Source organism: Antedon mediterranea, chromosome 5 (genome assembly GCF_964355755.1).
Source record: "Antedon mediterranea chromosome 5, ecAntMedi1.1, whole genome shotgun sequence".
NCBI classification, from domain to species: Eukaryota; Metazoa; Echinodermata; class Crinoidea; order Comatulida; family Antedonidae; genus Antedon; species Antedon mediterranea.
In genome coordinates, this window is record NC_092674.1 from 24,151,587 (window position 1) to 24,172,942 (window position 21,356).

Here is a 21,356-nt window from a genome sequence, read left to right on the forward strand (position 1 = left end):
CACAGATGGTTTTCTTTGAACTGTACACAAAATGTTTAATTTCTATAGTACAAATACACTTAAAAGATACAGATATAGTTTTAAATATATTATTTGATAATACAAATGGTATAATGTTTTGCTTTTAAATCTCAGACATTTATAATAGGATGCAATTAAATTAAAATATCACAATAACGTCTGGATTAGGTCAAGTGTTGGAAGCCGTCTTTTGTTAATGGGCAAATTTACAGAGAGTGTAGCGGTGAGCTTGCCTTTGTTTAGAAATATCATAAGCTATTGGTAAAATGTCAGAAGAGGGAAGTTCACCAAAGCCGGCGACAATCGTCCAAGAGCCTGTAGGTTTATTACTCAATATTTAGACCCTTTTCTATGAATAATTTCAATTCCAACCAGTGGCGTGAGGGATGCAGTTGAGCCAGGCCTCTACTAGGCCAGCTCTGCTTGCAGTAGTCAGTGGCTCACCTGGCCAGCCTGGAGTTTGATGTTGTTGTGCTGTACCTGTGTGTGTGTCCATCACTCACTATGCTGGCTGCATGCTTCTGCAGCTGGCCTAACTGGTGTATTATTTAAATGTATAGGAGAAATCGCATGTAAAAGCCACAAACAATCTGTTTTCTGAATGAAGAAAGTTTTTTTTTCACAAATTTCTAACTATTTTTTAGTATTTTGCAACCTTTTTAAATTTATTTTAGCTATCTGATTTGATATCCTAGCTAGAGGTGCGCTATCCATATCCTGCCTACCACCAGGCCTAGGCCTAACTATGTAACTCAGCTGTTGTTCAGTATTATGTAATATAGCCTAATAATTTGGTGACAAATATAACAAATTGTTTTGACTATATTTTTAATATTATTATTTAATTGTTTGAAGGTTTGCATGGCAAAATCAAATGTTGATATAAAGTTTGCGGTACTGTACATCACGTGTGAGGTGATTAGTTCTAAAAAGAACTCCTCCTGAGGACGATCAAAGCATATTGATCGAAATGTCGAGAAACTCACAAATTCTTTTCAGAACTAATAGTTAATACATGTGGTGTACTACAGTACAAACTTTATATCAACATATATATATATTTGAAGTTGGAGAATTTCCTAATTGTTTTGAGAGTCAAATGTCTATGTAAGCCTATTTATCGATCGTATATTTATGATGATTAAAAACTCATGTAACTAAGAAAAATGTAAAAAAAAAAAAAAGTTTTAAAGAAAGACCATGTTGTTGCAGCTTATTGTTTGCTCAAAATAAACCAATTTGTTTTTGCGTATATTAATGACATCATTATTATCCATAGAGTAAATTACAAATGTTCCCGCCAATCAATAACCTTCTGTCTGAAATTAGGTCAAAATGAGACCACAATTTTGTTGCAGCTAAATATTGCTCCACAGTTTTTTTTTACAATTGAGACTTCAATCCATTTTTAAAACCTTTTTTTTTTCAATCCGAACAATTAATTTTTTTTTGTCAGAAGGGCAATTTGTAGTGCCAGAGAAATAAAAAGTTTTTCCAGAAGAAATATATGCCCTAAAAGTATAACAATCAGCTGTTCAGCATTGTGCATTTTAAATAATGTATTCATTTTATTTATTAAGACAATACAGCTGAAGACCCCTCCAGGAGCCAAGCAAGATGGACATGAATATGAAGCCAAAGTGGTGAGTATAAACATAAGATAGATAGAACCACTATTAAGAGGACACTGTGACTACCAAACAACCAAAATTGTTCCCTTAATACTATTATTTGCCTTTTCCCCCTGAAATCCTTATACGTGCAAAAATAATAGTGAGAGTTTTGGCAAATAAAGCATTTGGCACACTAAAACATGTCCCTGTCCCCTTAATAAGGGTGTCTTCTGAGTAGGTGTTGGCTGTACAGGCCTTTTCTTTTGAAAATTGTAGGTGTGCTACAAATTGCACTCCTCAATACATTCAGGGGTGCTGTAGGTGTGCTGTTTGTATTTTGGTGTGCAGAAGTTTACCAAATTTAGGCATGTTGTAAATCACACTCCTCAAGGGCAGTTTAGGAGTGTGTTAGGTGAGTGATCGCTCTCGCTCGCCTCAAAATACAAGGCCTGGTGTAGTTTTAAAACATATATTGCCCTGTGTGTTTCGCAGAAAATTGTCCGCTTAATAGAGGTATACAGTTCTACTGTATAAAACTTGCATCACCAAAGTGATTGAAGCCGGCGCAATATAAGATTTCCTTATTGTTATTAAAGATTATAACTTTTTAAAAAATTTTTTATTTCAGGAAAGAGATCGAGCATCTCGATTTGATTTTCTGCTTCAACAGACTGAAATTTTCACACATTTCATGAGTAATACAAACTCGATGAAATCACCCACCAGTCCGTTAAAAATGAAACCAGGGCGCCCGCGCTCAAAGAAAGACGACAGGGCTAAGTTATCTGCTGTTGGAGAGTAAGTAACCTAGACATGGTGATTTTTACATTTATTGAATGCTATAAATTTATTACCTTAAAATGTGTGTATATGATTTCTGTACATAAAAGGATGTATAATTGTTACACTATTAGTAGTAGTGGTGAAAATTAACCTTTGACCTTAACAATCTTGTCTTTAGTCACCGTCATCGAATGACGGAACAAGAGGAGGATGAGGAGCTGTTAACGGAAGCTCGTAAAGCCACAAACGCTATCACGCAGTTTGAAAAATCACCCAGCTATATCAAATTTGGTGAAATGAGGGACTACCAGGTCAGAGGCCTTAACTGGATGATCTCGCTGTACGAAAACGGAATCAACGGAATTCTCGCCGATGAGATGGGTCTCGGAAAGACCTTACAGACGATATCGCTGCTTGGATATATGAAACATTACCGTAACATTCCAAGCCCTCATCTTGTCATAGTACCCAAGTCAACATTAGCCAATTGGATGGCTGAGTTTAACCGATGGTGTCCTTCTATACGTGCCGTATGCCTCATTGGAGACCAAGAGACAAGGGTATGTTCAATGCACTGTACAGCATAACCAGTAGATACAAGAGTTAACTAAATTCTTCAACAAAATTGTTTATTGTTTACAAAACTATCTTATACAATTATTAAAGGACACCCTTGGGACCCCAAAAAATGATACTGGTTCAGGTATCCCCTTATTGACCCTTGAAATAAGTAATTTTAATGTCGCATAATAGTTATTCAAAATTGGATTAAAACAAATAGTTTCACCTGAAAAACTGTAAAAAAAAATTGTCTGGTTTGAGTTTATTTTCTCTTTAATTAAAATAATTATTTATGTTTTTTCTATGAAATTGAATAACTAATAAATAACAAATAAATGTTCTATTCAACATCTGATTTATCAATACCTGGTTAATAGGGTGTCCTTAAACAGTTGATCATATTGTTTAAAATATATTGTCAATCGTTTGTTTCACAGGAAAATGCCCCCTTAATTGAGGTGTCCCTTGAATAGGGATGTGTGCTAAAAGAGGGATTCTATTGTATGCACTATACAATAGTAGTAGTACAGTAGTAATTGCGTTTTTTTGCAGCAAACCTTCATACGGGACGTGATGATGCCTGGAGAATGGGATGCTTGCGTTACATCATACGAGATGACAATCCGAGAAAAATCGGTCTTTAAGAAATTCAACTGGCGCTATGTAGTTATAGATGAAGCGCACAGGATTAAAAATGAAAAGTCTAAGGTAAGTTAGAAGCATCTTACGGTTGTGGAATTCAGAATTAATGCAGTTCCAGATTTTTGGTTCAAATCTTGCTACTATCCACTATAATTTATTTACTTTACCAAATGGCAACTAATGAAAATTCCAATGGAACATTCCTACTAATGGGAAACCCCTGGTATTCTAATGGAACATTCCTACTAATGGGAAACCCCATGTATTCTAAAGAGAATTCCATTCTAATAAGAAACCCTTGGTATTCTAATGAGATATTCCTACTAAAGGGAAACCCCTGGTATTCTAATGAGATATTCCTACTAAAGGGAAACCCCTGGTATTCTAATGAGATATTCCTACTAAAGGGAAACCCCTAGTATTCTAATGAGATATTCCTACTAAAGGGAAACCCCTGGTATCCCCTGGTATTCTAATGGGACATTCCTACTACTAATGGGGAAACCCCTAGTATTCTAATGGGATATTCCTACTAAAGGGAAACCCCTGGTATCCCCTGGTATTCTAATGGGACATTCCTACTACTAATGGGAAACCCCTAGTATTCTAATGAGATATTCCTACTAAAGGGAAACCCCTGGTATCCCCTGGTATTCTAATGGGACATTCCTACTACTAATGGGAAACCCCTAGTATTCTAATGAGATATTCCTACTAAAGGGAAACCCCTAGTATTCTAATGAGATATTCCTACTAATGGGGAAACCCCTAGTATTCTAATGAGATATTCCTACTAAAGGGAAACCCCTGGTATCCCCTGGTATTCTAATGGGACATTCCTACTACTAATGGGGAAACCCCTAGTATTCTAATGGGATATTCCTCCTATTGTGACACCCCTAGTATTCTAATGTAACATTCCTACTAATGGAAAACCCCTAGTATTGTAATGGAATACAGTATTCCAATTAATGAGAAACCCCTAGTATTCTAATTTGACATTCCTCCTAAGTCCAGTTGTGATGTTATTTTTATCTAATAAATATATCTTTGAGCTAATTATCTTGTTGCGTATTTGAATAGCATTTTTCAATGATAAATACAGATCTAGTAATTATTTTGTTTAATTTTTTTCCATCTTCTAGTTATCCGAAATTGTCCGTGAATTCAAGTCTACGAATCGTTTACTGTTGACCGGTACACCACTACAGAATAATCTTCATGAGTTGTGGGCACTGCTTAATTTTTTGCTTCCAGATGTCTTCAATTCATCGGAGGACTTTGACTCCTGGTTTAGCACTAGTCAATGTCTTGATGACAAACAGCTTGTTGAAAGACTTCACAATGTAAGTAATTCATTTGATTTGTAAGTTATTTATTTACCGCATATCTTTGTGTATAATCCTACTCCCTGGCGAGTGAGTGGCCGAGCGGTAAGACAGTGAAAGCGTGGCCATAACATCGCTCCATGGTTCCGGTGGTAGAACAAGTCTTCTTAAATAAGAAATATAAACCGTAGGTCCAGTGTACACATCTAGCTCATGTGCACTTCAAAGAACCTAGTACATCTTTCGAGATGAGTAGGGGGTTACCCCGGTGCACTAGTACGTCACAGCCACTGATCATAAATTGGCCCTCTGGGAGACCAGTCTTTGACTGAAGAGGTCGCCCAGTATAAATAAATAATAATGCAAATAGCCTACTTTAACTTCAACCATCATTTCTACACTGTCTTATGAGAACTACGTGTTTATAAACGAAGCAAGTTGATTAATAATTTGATTGTCATTTAGGTACTACGTCCTTTCTTGCTACGACGTTTGAAGAGTGATGTTGAGAAAGCTCTGCTTCCTAAAAAAGAAGTGAAGATCTACATTGGTCTGAGTAAAATGCAGCGAGAATGGTAAGGTGTTTATGTTTACACAATACCACATGCTGGATGTTTTAACGAATAATGCAGAATTTCATTGTTCTTACCCATTTAAATTTGGTATCTCTAATTTTGAAAGATTTGTTGTCTCCAAAATAATAAAGATGAATAAAATGATGACAATAATAATAAATGTTAAACCGTTCAGTGACTTGACTTAAGCAGCTCGGTACCATAGCACATTTAATACAACTTGCTATTGGTTTAAACCGTTCAGTGACTTGACTTAAGCAGCTCGGTGCCATAGCACATTTAATACAACTTGCTATTGGTTTAAACCGTTCAGTGACTTGACTTAAGCAGCTTGGTACCATAGCACATTTAATACAACTTGCTATTGGTTTAAACCGTTCAGTGACTTGACTTAAGCAGCTCGGTGCCATAGCACATTTAATACAACTTGCTATTGGTTTAAACCGTTCAGTGACTTGACTTAAGCAGCTTGGTACCATAGCACATTTAATACAACTTGCTATTGGTTTAAACCGTTCAGTGACTTGACTTAAGCAGCTCGGTACCATAGCACATTTAATACAACTTGCTATTGGTTTAAACCGTTCAGTGACTTGACTTAAGCAGCTTGGTACCATAGCACATTTAATACAACTTGCTATTGGTTTAAACCGTTCAGTGACTTGACTTAAGCAGCTTGGTACCATAGCACATTTAATACAACTTGCTATTGGTTTAAACCGTTCAGTGACTTGACTTAAGCAGCTCGGTACCATAGCACATTTAATACAACTTGCTATTGGTTTAAACCGTTCAGTGACTTGACTTAAGCAGCTCGGTGCCATAGCACATTTAATACAACTTGCTATTGGTTTAAACCGTTCAGTGACTTGACTTAAGCAGCTTGGTACCATAGCACATTTAATACAACTTGCTATTGGTTTAAACCGTTCAGTGACTTGACTTAAGCAGCTCGGTACCATAGCACATTTAATACAACTTGCTATTGGTTTAAACCGTTCAGTGACTTGACTTAAGCAGCTTGGTACCATATCACATTTAATACAACTTGCTATTGGTTTAAACCGTTCAGTGACTTGACTTAAGCAGCTCGGTGCCATAGCACATTTAATACAACTTGCTATTGGTTTATGTTTCAGTACAAAAATAAAGCTGAATTTTCATCATTCATCATAATTGTCAATTTCTACAGTATTCTACTGTAAAATAGAATAAAGAAGATACAATAAATATATTATCTATAATATAGAATGAAGTAATAATAATAATGTCAACAACTCTACTTAAGCAGATCGGTTTACCGAAAAATTCCTTTTTTTCCATGCGAACCTCCTGTTGAACTCGTCTAAAGGGCATTTCACACCTGCTTCGGCACGGTTCCGGTCCGGCGACGGCAAATCCAATCGAACGTCAATGTTTCGTTTTCACACGGCTACGCGCATATCGATTGTTGCTTGGCCGCGTGGAGTGTCGTAAAAATGAAACATTGGTGTTCGATAAGACAGTGACAATGTCATTTATAATTTCAGGTACACAAAGATCTTGATGAAAGATATTGATGTTGTAAATGGAGCAGGAAAGACTGAAAAGATTCGTCTGATGAATATTTTGATGCATCTGCGCAAGTGTAGTAATCACCCGTATTTGTTCGATGGTGCGGAACCAGGCCCGCCTTACACTACCGATCAGCATCTTGTCGACAACAGTGGTAAAATGGTCGTGTTGGATAAATTACTGACCAGACTGAAAGCACAAGGTATGAAGACTTGTTTGATTCGTTGAGGTTACAAACCTTGATACATAGTTTGTCAAAAAGATGCATGGCCTAAAGCTCTGTCTACACTATCAAACATTATGTGACAAAACATATGCGATGTGCCCATACATGGTCATATCACTACCATATTTGGGCACATCACACTTTTTTTGTCAAACAATAGTGTAGACGGTTATCTTCAACTGTCACTTACAAACTTTGGAAACATTTCTTCTCAAACTCAGAGTTTGCTGGTGTAGACTAGATTTATACCTATTTCAAATCTGCATACTGTAGTGTAGCAAGTTGTAACCAGGTTTGATCTTCCAACTTATTACATGTTTTAAAACGTTGCGCACTAATTTGTGTATCGTCTGTGTAAATTGGCCGTAATTTGCTGATATTAAGAGAGTTATATTAAATGCAAAAAGAATGCTAATGCTATTTTACAGTAGATCTTACAAAATTTATTGTAAAGTAAAGTGAAATGATTTTTATGCTTCTCTAGGTTCCCGTGTGCTAATTTTTAGTCAGATGACGCGTGTGCTAGACATCCTTGAGGATTACTGCTCCTGGAAAGGATTTAATTATTGCCGCTTAGATGGACAAACACCACATGAAGACAGAACAGTATGTATTTCAATATTAATAGCAAAATAAAAATAGTAAAATAATAAAAACAAAACAGCCAGACGTTTAATTCAATCAATTTTATTTTGAATTGTCTGGTCCATAGAAAATAAACATAATAATAAAAGTCACTAAAATAAAATATAAATAATATAGTATATAAAATTTAAAGCTCTGTCTACACTATCAAATTTTATAGGACCAAAAAATGTGCCTATATATGGACATGATGATGTCATATCACTATCATATTTGGGCATATCACTACCATATATGGGAACACCACTCCCTTTTTTGTCAAACTAGACAGTGCTTTAGAATAAAATAGTAAGCATCTGAAGAGCATCTTTGACACAATACTGTAATACATTGTCTAATAATGTTAATACTAAAGTAGAATAATAAGTTGATAGATAGGCCCATGTGAAAATACAGTACCTTAGAAATAATGCAGAGTAAAAAGTTTGAAATGCTTTTGTCTGTTGACCATACCAACCATGAATAAAAACTTGTTGGTCTTAGTATTTGTTTGATTCTTAACCTTACTAGTTAGGCAGATTCACAATTTAACATGATTTTCCCTCCAGGCAAGCATAAATGACTTTAATCATCCAGAAAGCACAAAATTCTTGTTCCTGCTAAGTACAAGAGCCGGCGGTCTTGGAATTAACTTGGCCACTGCGGATATATGCATCCTGTACGACAGTGATTGGAATCCACAAGTTGATCTACAAGCCATGGTAAATTGAATATTTGAATGAATATGTTCATATAGAGTAGTAGAACCTTCATTGAATCATGGAATTCGGAAAATCCAGGTTAACCACAAATTGACCCCCAAATACATAGATCGTATAGCTAAAAAGGCTGTCATGTTTGCCTACTTATAATTTAGAACAGGTACTGAGTGGTTTTAATTTTCAAATTAAAAACCTGCGACTATAAACAACAATTAAATTACAATGTTTTGAAGTGGTTTAAATCAACACATTTTTGGACAGTTTTCTGAACAATGGTAAATCATTATTCCAGAAAGATGTTCAACTGAATTTATTGTCCTTGCATTTACTTATTCCTTTTTGGGCAACACTTTGTCTACCATGAACAATAATTATTATTATATTTTATTTATTGTATATTAATATTTTTTATTGTTAATTCTAATAATACTAATGTTTTATTGGTTTTAAAGGACCGTGCGCATCGTATCGGGCAAAAGAAACAGGTCCATGTGTTCAGGTTTATTACCGAAAACACGGTAGAAGAACGTATCATAGAACGAGCAGAAATGAAACTTCGTCTTGACGGTATCGTGATACAGCAGGGACGCTTGGTTGACTCGCACGTCAAGTTGAGCAAGGATGAAGCGCTGAATATGATTAGACATGGCGCTAACTTCATTTTCTCCGGAAAAGAAAGCACAATCACCGATATGGATATTGATGCTATTCTCGAGAAAGGAGAGGAGAAAGTAAGTGTTTTCCAACAGTCAATATCAAAAACATAGTCTTTCCTATATAATGGTGCAATTAAATGGAACAACTTTAAACATATTGTCCACCTGAAAACAAATTCAGAAACATTTTGTTTGTATATGCCATTTAAATGTTACATAATAATTATTTACTTTAAAAAAAATGGATTGAGAAAAAAAAGATTTTCATCATAATTTAAAAATATGAATAGTTAAATGGAACCCAAATTTACTTGAAGTCAATGGGTTTTTTGGTTAAAATTAACGATTTATTTTGTCTTTTTTTTTGGCAAAAGTGAATAACTTTAATACAATTTAAAGAAAGTCCTATTTAAGTTTTATTATTATTACTATCAATACACAATACATTTAAAAAAATATTTGGTCTCTAAATATTAAATGTTCAATTATTGAATTATTCATTTTTTTTCCAGACTAAAGAATTGACACAGAAACTGAATGATCTTGGTGAGAGCGCCCTCAAAAACTTCAGTCTTGAAGAACAACCGCAGACTAGCAGTATCTACTCGTTTGAGGGAGAGGACTACAAAGGAAAGCAGAAACCAACAACGGGCATTCACTGGATCGAGCCACCGAAGCGTGAACGCAAAGCGAACTACGCGGTAGACGCATACTTCAGAGAGGCATTACGTGTCAGTGAGCCAAAAGCGCCAAAGGTATGGTTTACACAATCCAATATAGCCTTATGTTAATGTTGTTCAATTTATAAGGCGCTTTTACAATCAAATGATTGTCCCAAAGCGCTGAGAGAAAAAAGATGGGGTTTTAAGAGTGTTTTGAAAACTATGATAGAGGATGCATTTTTAATAGGATCAGGAAGATTGTTCCACAGTTTTATCTAAATGAAGTAGGGGAACTGGGCTTCATAATCACATTATACTAATATGTAATACAAAAAATGAATAGTTATGAGTGTGATGATACAAAAAATTGATGAAAAATATAACCAATTTTCATCTTTCACCGAATGAGTACTGTAATGTTCTATAACACATCAAATGCGTATGTAATATATATGAAATATAAATGAATGCGCAAAACAAAATTGCGGTATATAATGACATTGCACTCTCGATGATGTCATTAAGCGTGCAAAGAACATCTATTTGATATCATGTGACCCACAATCCTCCAATCAAATGCGAGCTTAATTTATATTTACTATAATTGGTTTGCTTTATTTTCTATCCAGGCTCCAAGACCTCCAAGGCAGCCAAATGTGCAAGACTTTCAGTTCTTCCCGCCGAGGCTTTTTGAACTTCTAGATTCCGAGATTCATTACTTCAGAAAATCTATAGGTTACAAGGTAAATCATACTATTGCATCTAAAAGAGTATTTACATATTCACACATGTACTAAACTTTTTAGTCTGTATTTTCTTCACAATGTACAGTACGGCTAAAAATTACTGCAATGTAACCCATTTTCCAAATGTATTGTTTTTATGGCAATCCTACGAACCGCTTTGTTTTTTATTGTGATTCTACGAGAAGCATTGTTTTGCCACACATCTATCGTCTTATAAACACCATTGACATTGTTATCCATGAATTAAGGGGAACAATCAGGCCTTGTCTTTTAAAGCGAGCGAGTGCAATCACTCACCTAACACACTCCTTAACTGCCCTTGAGGAGTGCGATTTACAACACGCTCAAATTTGGTAAACTTCTACACACCAAAATACAAACAGCACACCTACAGCATCCCTGAATGTATTGAGGAGTGCAATTTGTAGCACATCTATTATTTTCAAAAGACAAGTCTGAACAATGACTGAAAAATAGAGCAGTTACGTCCAATATATTTATTTAGCCTAGGCCCAAAGTCTAGCGATCAATGTTAAAAAAAACAATGAAGTAACACACACCCTTTGTACAATAACTAAAGTGCCGTACTAGATATTATAGTAGGCCTACCGTAAATAAACCCATTTTGTATAATTCATTAATTAGTTATCCGCTTAGTAGCGGATAACTCCTTGTAATCGTCCTGGATCTTTTTTTTTTTGGTTATCCGCACTTGGCGGATAACCTCTTGTTATTGTCAGGATCTTTTTTTTTTTTTTTTTTTTTTTCTTTCTTATTCTTTTTTCTTTCCCAGAATTTTGTTGCGCGTGTATCTCTAAATCTTCTCAACATAACATTTTGTAACTTTATCAGAAGATTGATCTCTATCTGAATATGTCGTAATAAGGTTTTCGGTACCGTCCGAGTTGCGCAGCGTAAGTTACGCGCGATTTTATGAATTTTGCGTATTTAATTTAGATCGAAAACTATTAAACCATTTAAATTGGAACTTGGCAAAAGTTTAATTTATATCATGCGCTAACTTTCTATGGAGAGAAAATAGCATGTTTTACAGAAAGTTACGCGCGCACGCGCGTTTAAAATTTCAAAATGCGAAAAATCAATTTCTAATCAACTTTCTACGCGTTTCATGTCATTTTGAGCATTTCAAAAATTCCCACGCGTGCGCACTTTTCTTACGCGCGCGTGCGCACGTAGCGCAAAAACATCTATTTTTTCCTTGATTTTTGTTTTTCCAGCCTTTTCTAGTAAATTTACCAGTTTTCAATCAATTTCGACTTAAAATCACGTCATACGAGCACGTAGAATTGAACAATTTGCGCGCGTTTTTGATGAAAAAGTTAAAAAATTCGTGAAAATTATGCCTTTTTTTAAAAAGTAATAGATTCTAAAGTCCGTGGTGAAAATTTTGAAAATTTCAGATTCTGGAAGTAGATGAGTTGTAGATATCATATCATGCATCGATATGGCTAACCGGACATTGTGACGTCAACGTATGGCCACTCGAATATAAAATATAGGATTTTTGTCTCTTTCTCATAGCTCATCACATTTAATAGAGCGCATCTCCACTTATCCGTATTCCATTTCCTCCATTTTGTTATATTGTCTAGGCCAATCAATTATCTTTCGCATAATCTACCATTTTTTAAATTGTGATGACGTCATCATGTCCAAAAGCGTCAATAACTTGGGTCCCTTATTTTCACCTATTCTGCACTGTATGTTGTACGTATACAGAATATAGTGTATACCGTATATACTTTGACGTGACACAAAATAGAGAGCACACTAACATTTTTTCAATGGCATAATCGTTTTTCTGCGCGCAATATTCTAACGTATGACGTGCACGTGGCCTTTGCGCTGCGGATAACCTAACTCGTCCGAAGTGACGAGTTCAAATCTAGTTCTTTATATTATTCTTCTTTCTTTCTCCTCCATTTTTGTGTCTCGCGTATCTCAAAAACTTGTAAACATAACATTTCATAACTTTGTCAACATATGGGCATTTACGTGAAGTTGTGCACCTCCTATTTTGAATGACGTCAGAGTTGCGCAACGTGACTTACGTGCGATTTTATGATTTTTTATGATTGATCATAGGCTAAAAACCAAGCATAATTTTATTTTGACACTTTCTGAAAATTTAAGTCATATCAAGGGCAAACTTTTTGTGGATTAAAAATGCCATGTTTTACAAGACATTACGCGCGCACGCGCATTTCTCCTCTATTTTTGTGTCTCACTTATATAAAAAATGTGTAAACATAACATTTCATAACTTTGTCAACATATGGGCATTCATGTGAAGTTGTGCACCTACTATTGTGAATGACGTCAGAAATGCGTAACGTGACTTACGCGTGATTTTATGAATTTCCCGTATTCAACATAGATTGAAAACCATATAACTATGTAAGTTGAAACTTAGCAAAAGTTTAATTTATATCTTGCGCTAACTTTTTGTGCACTAAAAATGGCATTTTTTAAACGAAGTTACGCACGCACGCGCATTTAAAATTTAAAATGCGCAAAATTAATTTCTAATCAACTTTCTACGCTGATCATGACATTTTGAGCATGTCAAAAATTCCCACGCGCGCGAACAATTTTACGCGCGTGGTCCGCACGTAGCGCTAAAAACATCTTTTTTTGCGTGAATTATGTCTTTCCAGCCTTTTATAGTAATTTTGTTAAATTTTAAAAACAATTTAGACTAAAAATTACGTCATACGAGCACGTCGAATTATACAATTTGTGCGTGTTTTTAAAGAAAATATTCAAAAATTCGTCAAAATTATGCCTTTTTTTAAACAATCATAGATTCTAAACTACGTGGAGAACTTTTTTTTACTTACATATTCTGGAAGGTGATGAGCTGTAGATATCGGATCATTAATCAATATGGCTAACCGGACATTTTGACGTCATCGTATGGCCACGCGAATATAAAATATAGGATTTTTTCTCTTTCGTCATAGCTCATCACATTTAATAGAGCGCATCTCCACTTATTCGTTGTCTATTTTCACCCCGATTTTAATATATTCTAGGTCAATCAACTATCTTTTGCATGAATTAAAATTTTTTTAATTTTTTTAACGTCATCATGCCTAAAAATTTAAATTACGTTGGTCATTAATTTCATCTTTACAGTAAATTTTAATCTGTTATAGCTCGTAAGAATAAAATGTGATAATCACGATTAAAACGTTTTCAGGAAGCTATTGTATTGTAGATACAAAATCATGTGAAAATTGTGCCAATTGAATGTTGTGACATCATCATATGGCCAGTTAAATAAAAAAAGTCGTATTTTCATCTTTTGCGTTATATTTCATTACATTTAAAAGAGCGCGCATCAATATTTCACGTATTCAAATTTCTTCTACACGTTAATATGTTGTTGCTGAGATAATTTCATTCTGAAATTTCTACTTTTGCATTTCATTTTGAAACCGTCAAGATGTTAAAAATTACAATAAAATACCGGTCCCGTAATTTCACCTATTTTACACTGTTTGTGATATGTATACAGATTGTACTGTGTATACTATATGACACAAAATAACAGAATTCAGAAATAACAACATAATCATATTCTTCAGTTCAGGTCATAATACCTTAATATTTTTCTGTGTGCAATATTCTAACGTATGACGTGCACGTGGCGTTTGTCGAGCGGATAACTAACTCGTCAAAGTGACGAGTTTCATGTCTAGTTTATTTTTTGTTTTCTCATTGTTTTATAGGTCCCTCTGAATCCAGAAATGCCAGATGCACCGAAGGTTCGTAAGGAAGAACAGAGAAAGATTGATGAAGCGGAAGCACTAACAGAAGAAGAGTTAGAAGAAAAGGAAAAACTACTTGAGCAGGTAAATGGAAATTATATTGTGAAGTTGGTTGTGTAGCATTACAGAAAGGATATAAATAATGTTTGTATGAAAACACGAATACATCAATATTCAAAACATTTCGTATACTTCACAAATTTAACCAAATTAACCAACATATTTCATAATACAAGCGCCCTTGCATATAGTTGCAACTACAAATTATTTGCACCATTGTAGTTTCCAATATAGACATATAATACAGTGATGTTACTCAAAGGTTATGAATTAATATTCGTAACAATCAGTGTCGTATAACAATTGGTCATTTTTTTTGTGTGCATAGGGTTTTACCAATTGGTCAAAACGTGACTTCAATCAGTTCATCAAAGCAAATGAAAAGTATGGCAGAGATGATCTGGATAGTATATCAAGAGAAATTGAAGGCAAGACACCAGAAGAGGTAGATTTTTGTTTATTTAAAAAATTTTAAATAAATTTTAAATTTTAAATAGCTAAATAATATGAGGGACACACATCAGATGCAACATCAACGATACTTTTCTAATGTTCCTTATTTTAATAATCAATCAGGTTCAAGAATACATGGCAGTGTTCTGGGAGAGATGTCGGGAACTCACAGACATTGATCGAATTCTGGCGCAAATTGAACGAGGAGAATCGAAGATTCAACGAAAGATTAGCATTAAAAAGGCGTTAGATGCCAAGGTAAATCATGGACCTATTTAAAAAAAAAATTTTTTTTTTAGGCAAGCCAAGATTATTTTTGAGCACAGTAATTTCCATTTATATTAGACAATAAAATGTTGCGCAAAATATTTATCTTACTCAAGCAGGGCCTTAGTTGATAGAGTGAGTGGCCGAGCGGTTAAGACAGTGGAACCGTAATTACGTAGCCATAACATCGGCAGGGGTTCGAGGCTCACTCACTCCATGGTTCTGATGGTAGAACGAGTCTTCTCGGATAAGAACTATAAACCGTATGTCCAGTGTACACATCTAGCTCGTGTGCACTTTAAAGAACCTAGTACATCTTTCGAGACGAGTAGGGGGTTACCCCGGTGTATTAGTACATCACAGCCACTGATCACCAACTGGGCCCTCTGGGAGACCAGTCTGTGACTGAAGAGGTTACCCAGTATAAAAAAAAATAAATATAAATTTCAATCAAAAATTTCAATCAATTGATTGGTTTCGATCATTTTGCTCAAATATTTTTTTATTTTAGTTGGTGTTTGTAACTGAAATAAACATTAATTGCTAACAAATTATAATTCATCCAAAATAGAAATAGAGGGCACTAAAATAAACTTGCATGCAATTTAACTCCTAAGACATTCATCCAAGAGAGGTCTAGGTGGTGTAGCGTAGTTGATAAAACATTCCTGGATTCACCAATACTTATTTAATCTTAGATGGCAAGGTACCGGGCTCCATTTTACCAGCTTCGTATTGCATATGGTACGAACAAAGGAAAGAATTGGACGGAAGAGGAAGACAGATTTTTGGTGTGTATGCTTCATAAGCTGGGCTTCGACAAAGAAAACGTGTACGATGAACTCCGCACGGCAGTGCGTCAGGCGCCACAGTTTCGATTTGATTGGTTTATTAAATCAAGAACAGCTATGGTAAGAATGAAAGAAAACTATATATTATATTATGATATACACAATCAACATGGACACATCGTCATATTGAACATCGTGGTTGGTAATTTGACAAATCACAAGCAATGGATTATCTGAACTGTCACTTGTAATTTGTCAACTTGATTGTTTACGTCCAATATATGGCATAGTAGGAACCAAGCTTAAATGGATTTTATTTGAAAAAATGTCCTGACTCATTTTCAATTCATTTATATACGGCCATACAGCGTTGAAAGACCGGTTCTCGTCAGATCACCGAAGTTGAGTAATGCTTGGGCCGGTTGCATTGTGGATGGGAGACCGTCTGGAATTGCGGCGGGTAGCGGTATATACCGGCGAGCGATGGTCTAAAGATAATATTGATATTGATATCTGTACTATACTAACTGTGCCCTTAGGCAAGATGCAATCTTGGTCCCCCGTGCACGTTGAAGAACTGGGTACACTATTTGCAAAGAGTAGGGGATTGGCTCCCGGTGTGCTGATCTGGTAGGCGCTGCACTGCTGACTACCGTCGGTCTGTGGAGGGCCTAATCCGAATTTCCTCGGTTTCCATTTAAGTTTGAGGAAAAAATAAATAAAAAAAAAAAAAAAGAAAGAGAGTATGATATCTTTACTTTTGAATGATATGTTTCTTGCAAATATAAAGTCACAGGCATGGAAAAACTACCCAGTGATATACTGAAAAATAAACCGTTCAAATTAGGAAATCTGCAAGAATGAGAAAAGGCATTCAAACCAGAACTCTTCTGTTTAACATTCTACAATTATACCACTGGATAGATTGATTGTAGTTTTTGTTATACACAAATTGGTGAGTAGTAAACATTTTATTTTTGTTTAATAGGAACTTCAACGTAGATGCAACACTTTAATCACGTTGATTGAGCGTGAAAACCAAGAATTAGAAGAACGAGAAAAACAAGAAAAGAAAAAAGGAAGGCCAAAGGGCAGCCTAGGCACCCCTAAGGTAAGTTTTTCAGTTGGTGAATTTTCATTTTTTCTATTACTAAGGAAGAATTCACAAAGGGAGTTTAAAAATGAGTTGAAATTGAATTAAACACCAAAATAAATATATTTTGAATAGCTGTGTTACCCAATCATTTTGACTTTGATAAGTTACAGAAAAATTTAATTGAAAATTAATATTACAGAACTTTTTTTATATACTTGCCAAAATATTTCAAGCTAGATAATTACTAATTCACAATTACTGAAAAAAATAGTTCATATTCACAACCACTATCATAACATGTTTCTGTTGTCAAAACGAATAAAACTTGTCTTGTTACTGTTTAAAAAAAAATATCAATATTGGATCAAATTGTTCCTGCGACGGCAATATAGGTCGAATATTTAAGGTAACGGTGACAGGCTATGGATGACTGATTAGTGTTACTGTGACCGTTTGTTGATAGGCCTAATCGCATCTCCGACCGGTAGAACACATCAATTCGGTTTAATTCATCATTGCCAACATAGTAAATTTACCTTTCCTTTTTAAAGATACATGCCATCAATTACTACGATATTAAGATTTCAGTAATGTAATTTTTAACAAATATTTTTCTTCATAGACCAAGGGAGACAAGCGCAAAGCAGATGGAACACCAGACAATAGAGGGCGACCAAAAAAGAAGAAATAAATGCATTTAAGAATGTCTGGACAAAAATGTGCTGTTTTAAAAATAAGTACATATTATTTGGTAAAGGAAATTCCATATTCATAGTCTTGTGGTTATAAAATACTAAGTATTTCATTTCAAGTCAATATGCTTAGGAATTCCCCATTCACATAGATACAGTTGTTTTTTTTAATTTTAAGGCCGTTTTCCTAACTGTCGATTGTGAATACGGCCAATTGTGTCCTAAACGTTGGTTTACATTACGTTGATTCGGTATCTGTCTCTAGTCTACATTTCGATTTAGGGAGTTAGCTATGCTTTAATAATTAAAATATGTGAGTTTACAATTACAAACGTCGTTATGTTTAGGGCGGAGCAGAAAATGTATATATTTCATTTTTTTTCTGCCCATTTCCTTCCCTAGGTATGTATGTGTCTAAAATTTGGTACAGTATTTATGTTTTCCCCCCTAAAAAAAATATGTATTTACTGTTCATGTTAATCGTATTTGTTTTTCAATATTACAGGCTTTTTAGTAATTTTTATAAAAGTATTATACTGTAGTATGTGGCTTTAATATTTCAAGTAATTAATAAATTAATACTTTTCAACATTTTTTTTGAGTCTGCATTAATTAGTCAAAAATATACATATCTCTTGATTAAAAATATCTTTAGTTAATGAAACTACAGTAACAAAATACGTAACCAGACCACACCCTTCGACAGACCACGCCTATACTACACACTTTCCTTATTTTATACTTAGTTGAATATTTGTGTTATACTTACTTGTATACCACAATGTATTTTTATATAGAATATCAAATTTCACAATTCTTTAGTTATTGTCTCTTTTTACGTAGGAAAACCAACATGCTTTTTCATTTTTTTAAACCAGGTTTCACCAGTTTCAAGTCAGTATAAGTTATGACACGCTATGTGTGCAAAATGGTTTATAAATTAGTATTAAATCGAATCGTCGTTACCTTGTTATTCACTCTTTAGAATAAATTAAAATCAAGGTTAAAACATCAACAATTAAATTATGTAAATAGAAACAGAATCTGAAAATTTAACTTTTTGTTTGCAAATCTTCTCAATATACCCTCTGTAATATCAGCATTCCATGTAAGCCTACTGTAATATTAAAATATATTTATCAAACTTTTCTTATACTGCGTTAAAAAAATGTAAATAATGCTAGGATTTGTTTAGGGATCATGTTAAAATTAATTCTACTGCAGTTACTGCAGTAAATATATTGTTATTTCAATAACATATGATTATAGTTTGTTGAAAGGTAGATTTCCGTACGGCAGTCACTGCAGTAAACAAAACACTGTTTTATTACCAAAACAAGGATTGCTAAAAATAACCGGATAAAGAGTATGTCAAATACTGCAGTCACTGCAGTAAACACTGTGTATTATTACCAAAACAAGGATTGCTAAAAATAACCGGATAAAGAGTATGTAAAATTCTGCAGTAACTGCAGTACAATAATTTTGACAATTGTTGTATCGTAAATCAAGTTTGTTATTAAAAATGGAGAGGACTAAAAGTCGTGTTTCGGTTTTTTTACTTTCGAAAGCCAGGTCCAAATGCACTGATCAGTATTATATTTGTTAATCAGGTGTAAACCATTGACTAGCGAAAGCTATTTGTTTATACCGTTTTGCCTTTGGTGAATAAAGAATTATGAAATATAATCGAAAAAGGTCGGGCGCGAACGGGTGTATTTTTTTATGCCATTTTACGCATGCGCAAATTGATTTTTCTCGCTATATAGTTGAATTCAAACGGAACCATACCAGCATATTCATATTATTGTATAACAATGGACTTGAAGATTACTATACGGAACTTCAACGGTATTTTAGCCTGGAATTTGTATTACTAAAATGAAATAGACTGGTAAAACAAACTGTTTGTTGAGCCGTGAAATGTGCAAAAAGTCACATTTGTGCAAACAACCACGTTTGAGAAAACATTTTGCCCTCAATTATGCAAACAACCACATTTGCGTAACATGGCAATTTCAAATGTGCAAATCTGTAAATATTCATAATCACCAATGCAAACATCACGCCGTTAAATGTTTTGATGTTAAATGTCCAAAAGAAATCCTACAAATGACATTTTATTCAACCAAAATCAGTTTATTAACAATGACATTCTAATTCTAAATATCCACAATGTTTTCAATATAGCCATAGGCCTACAGTATTTCATTTTAGTAATACAAATTCCAGGCTGAAATAATCTGTGTTGTTACATTGACTGACAGGTTGTCGCTGCTTGCTGGAAATGGTAACTTCCTTACCGTTGCAATTTAGTTCCGTATAGTAATTGTAAAGAAAATTCCCAAAATATTACTTATATATAATATATCATTTGATTTTCTACATTTTCTTTAACATGTATTTGCGTTAGGGCCTATGCGCGATTTGAACAATGCGAGGAAATTGCGAGGATTTCCTAGAAAGTAGGTCCACAGAGAAACCGAATTTTGTTATTTTCCTCGCTGACGACATGGGCTTCGGTGATCTTCAATCTTATGGTAACGCAAACACCAAACATCGATGACTTAGAGAAACATGAAATTAAAAGTTTACACAATTCTATAGCGGGGCACCGATGTGTAGTCCAGCAAGGTAATACATTCTCTTGAAATTCATTTTTACCGTACCACTTTTTTAAATCGGTGAGGCACCGTTTTACACTAAATAACTCGCACAGCACACAACTTCATCTCTTCTTCAATGCATTACCGGTGGTATGCAATGAACTTACTTCAAACATTATAGCACGTGCTGGTCTACTAAAACACTGCTGCCAATCAAACAAACACTCTTTTAATGCGGCCCTCTATAAAAAAAAATTCAAAACGTACAGTACCCATGCAGAAATCGTATGCGCAGTTTGATTGCTCTATTGACATGTCTGCATCAAGCATTAATTGACAACAAAAATATATTGCTGAACAACTATTTTAAATTTCATCATAATCGGGCTACTGTACGGGAAGTTTACTTTCTTACGACCGTAGTTTTAAGTAATTGATAATATTAATAAAATATGCCATTGTTATATTTAACTTATTATATTGTTCCGGAAACCTCCGGAAATTAAAAATTACATTAATCTATAGACAAAGAAATAATGCATTGACCCATGTATGTCATTGCCGTGTGCATGTATGTCATTACCGTAGGTAGCGGGTTTTTCATGAATCTCCATAATGTATCCATGGAGGTATAAACTCCCCCATGATTGTATCGATGTGAATTGGCTTGTGGTATGTCATCTATGTCATAGCCAATCACCGGGTCTAATCGAATCAAAACCGTGATCCCTGATCTGATTAGCACCGTTACCATCAGCCGAATATGTATTATCTTGACGAATAGCCTATACATTGCGGTTTAACGGCACATGCTCAGCAGCAAAAGAGACCTTGTTGAGCCGTGAAATGTGCAAAAAGTCACATTTGTGCAAACAACCACATTT

At 34.5% G+C, this 21,356-nt stretch overlaps 1 protein-coding gene across 1 annotated transcript; it reads left to right on the forward strand.

Moving 5' to 3' along the window:
• Positions 1-232: 232 nt before the first annotated feature.
• Positions 233-20,418, forward strand: LOC140049984 (SWI/SNF-related matrix-associated actin-dependent regulator of chromatin subfamily A member 5-like). Its single transcript, XM_072094962.1, has 19 exons — positions 233-338; positions 1,602-1,664; positions 2,263-2,432; positions 2,596-2,977; positions 3,531-3,686; positions 4,766-4,966; positions 5,414-5,523; positions 7,053-7,279; positions 7,788-7,909; positions 8,497-8,649; positions 9,102-9,380; positions 9,818-10,060; positions 10,597-10,710; positions 14,469-14,591; positions 14,896-15,012; positions 15,144-15,278; positions 15,986-16,198; positions 17,067-17,189; positions 17,797-20,418. Exons 1-19 carry the CDS (start codon positions 288-290, stop codon positions 17,863-17,865), a joined length of 3,051 nt encoding a protein of 1,016 aa, XP_071951063.1. The 5' UTR covers positions 233-287; the 3' UTR covers positions 17,866-20,418.
• Positions 20,419-21,356: the final 938 nt, after the last annotated feature.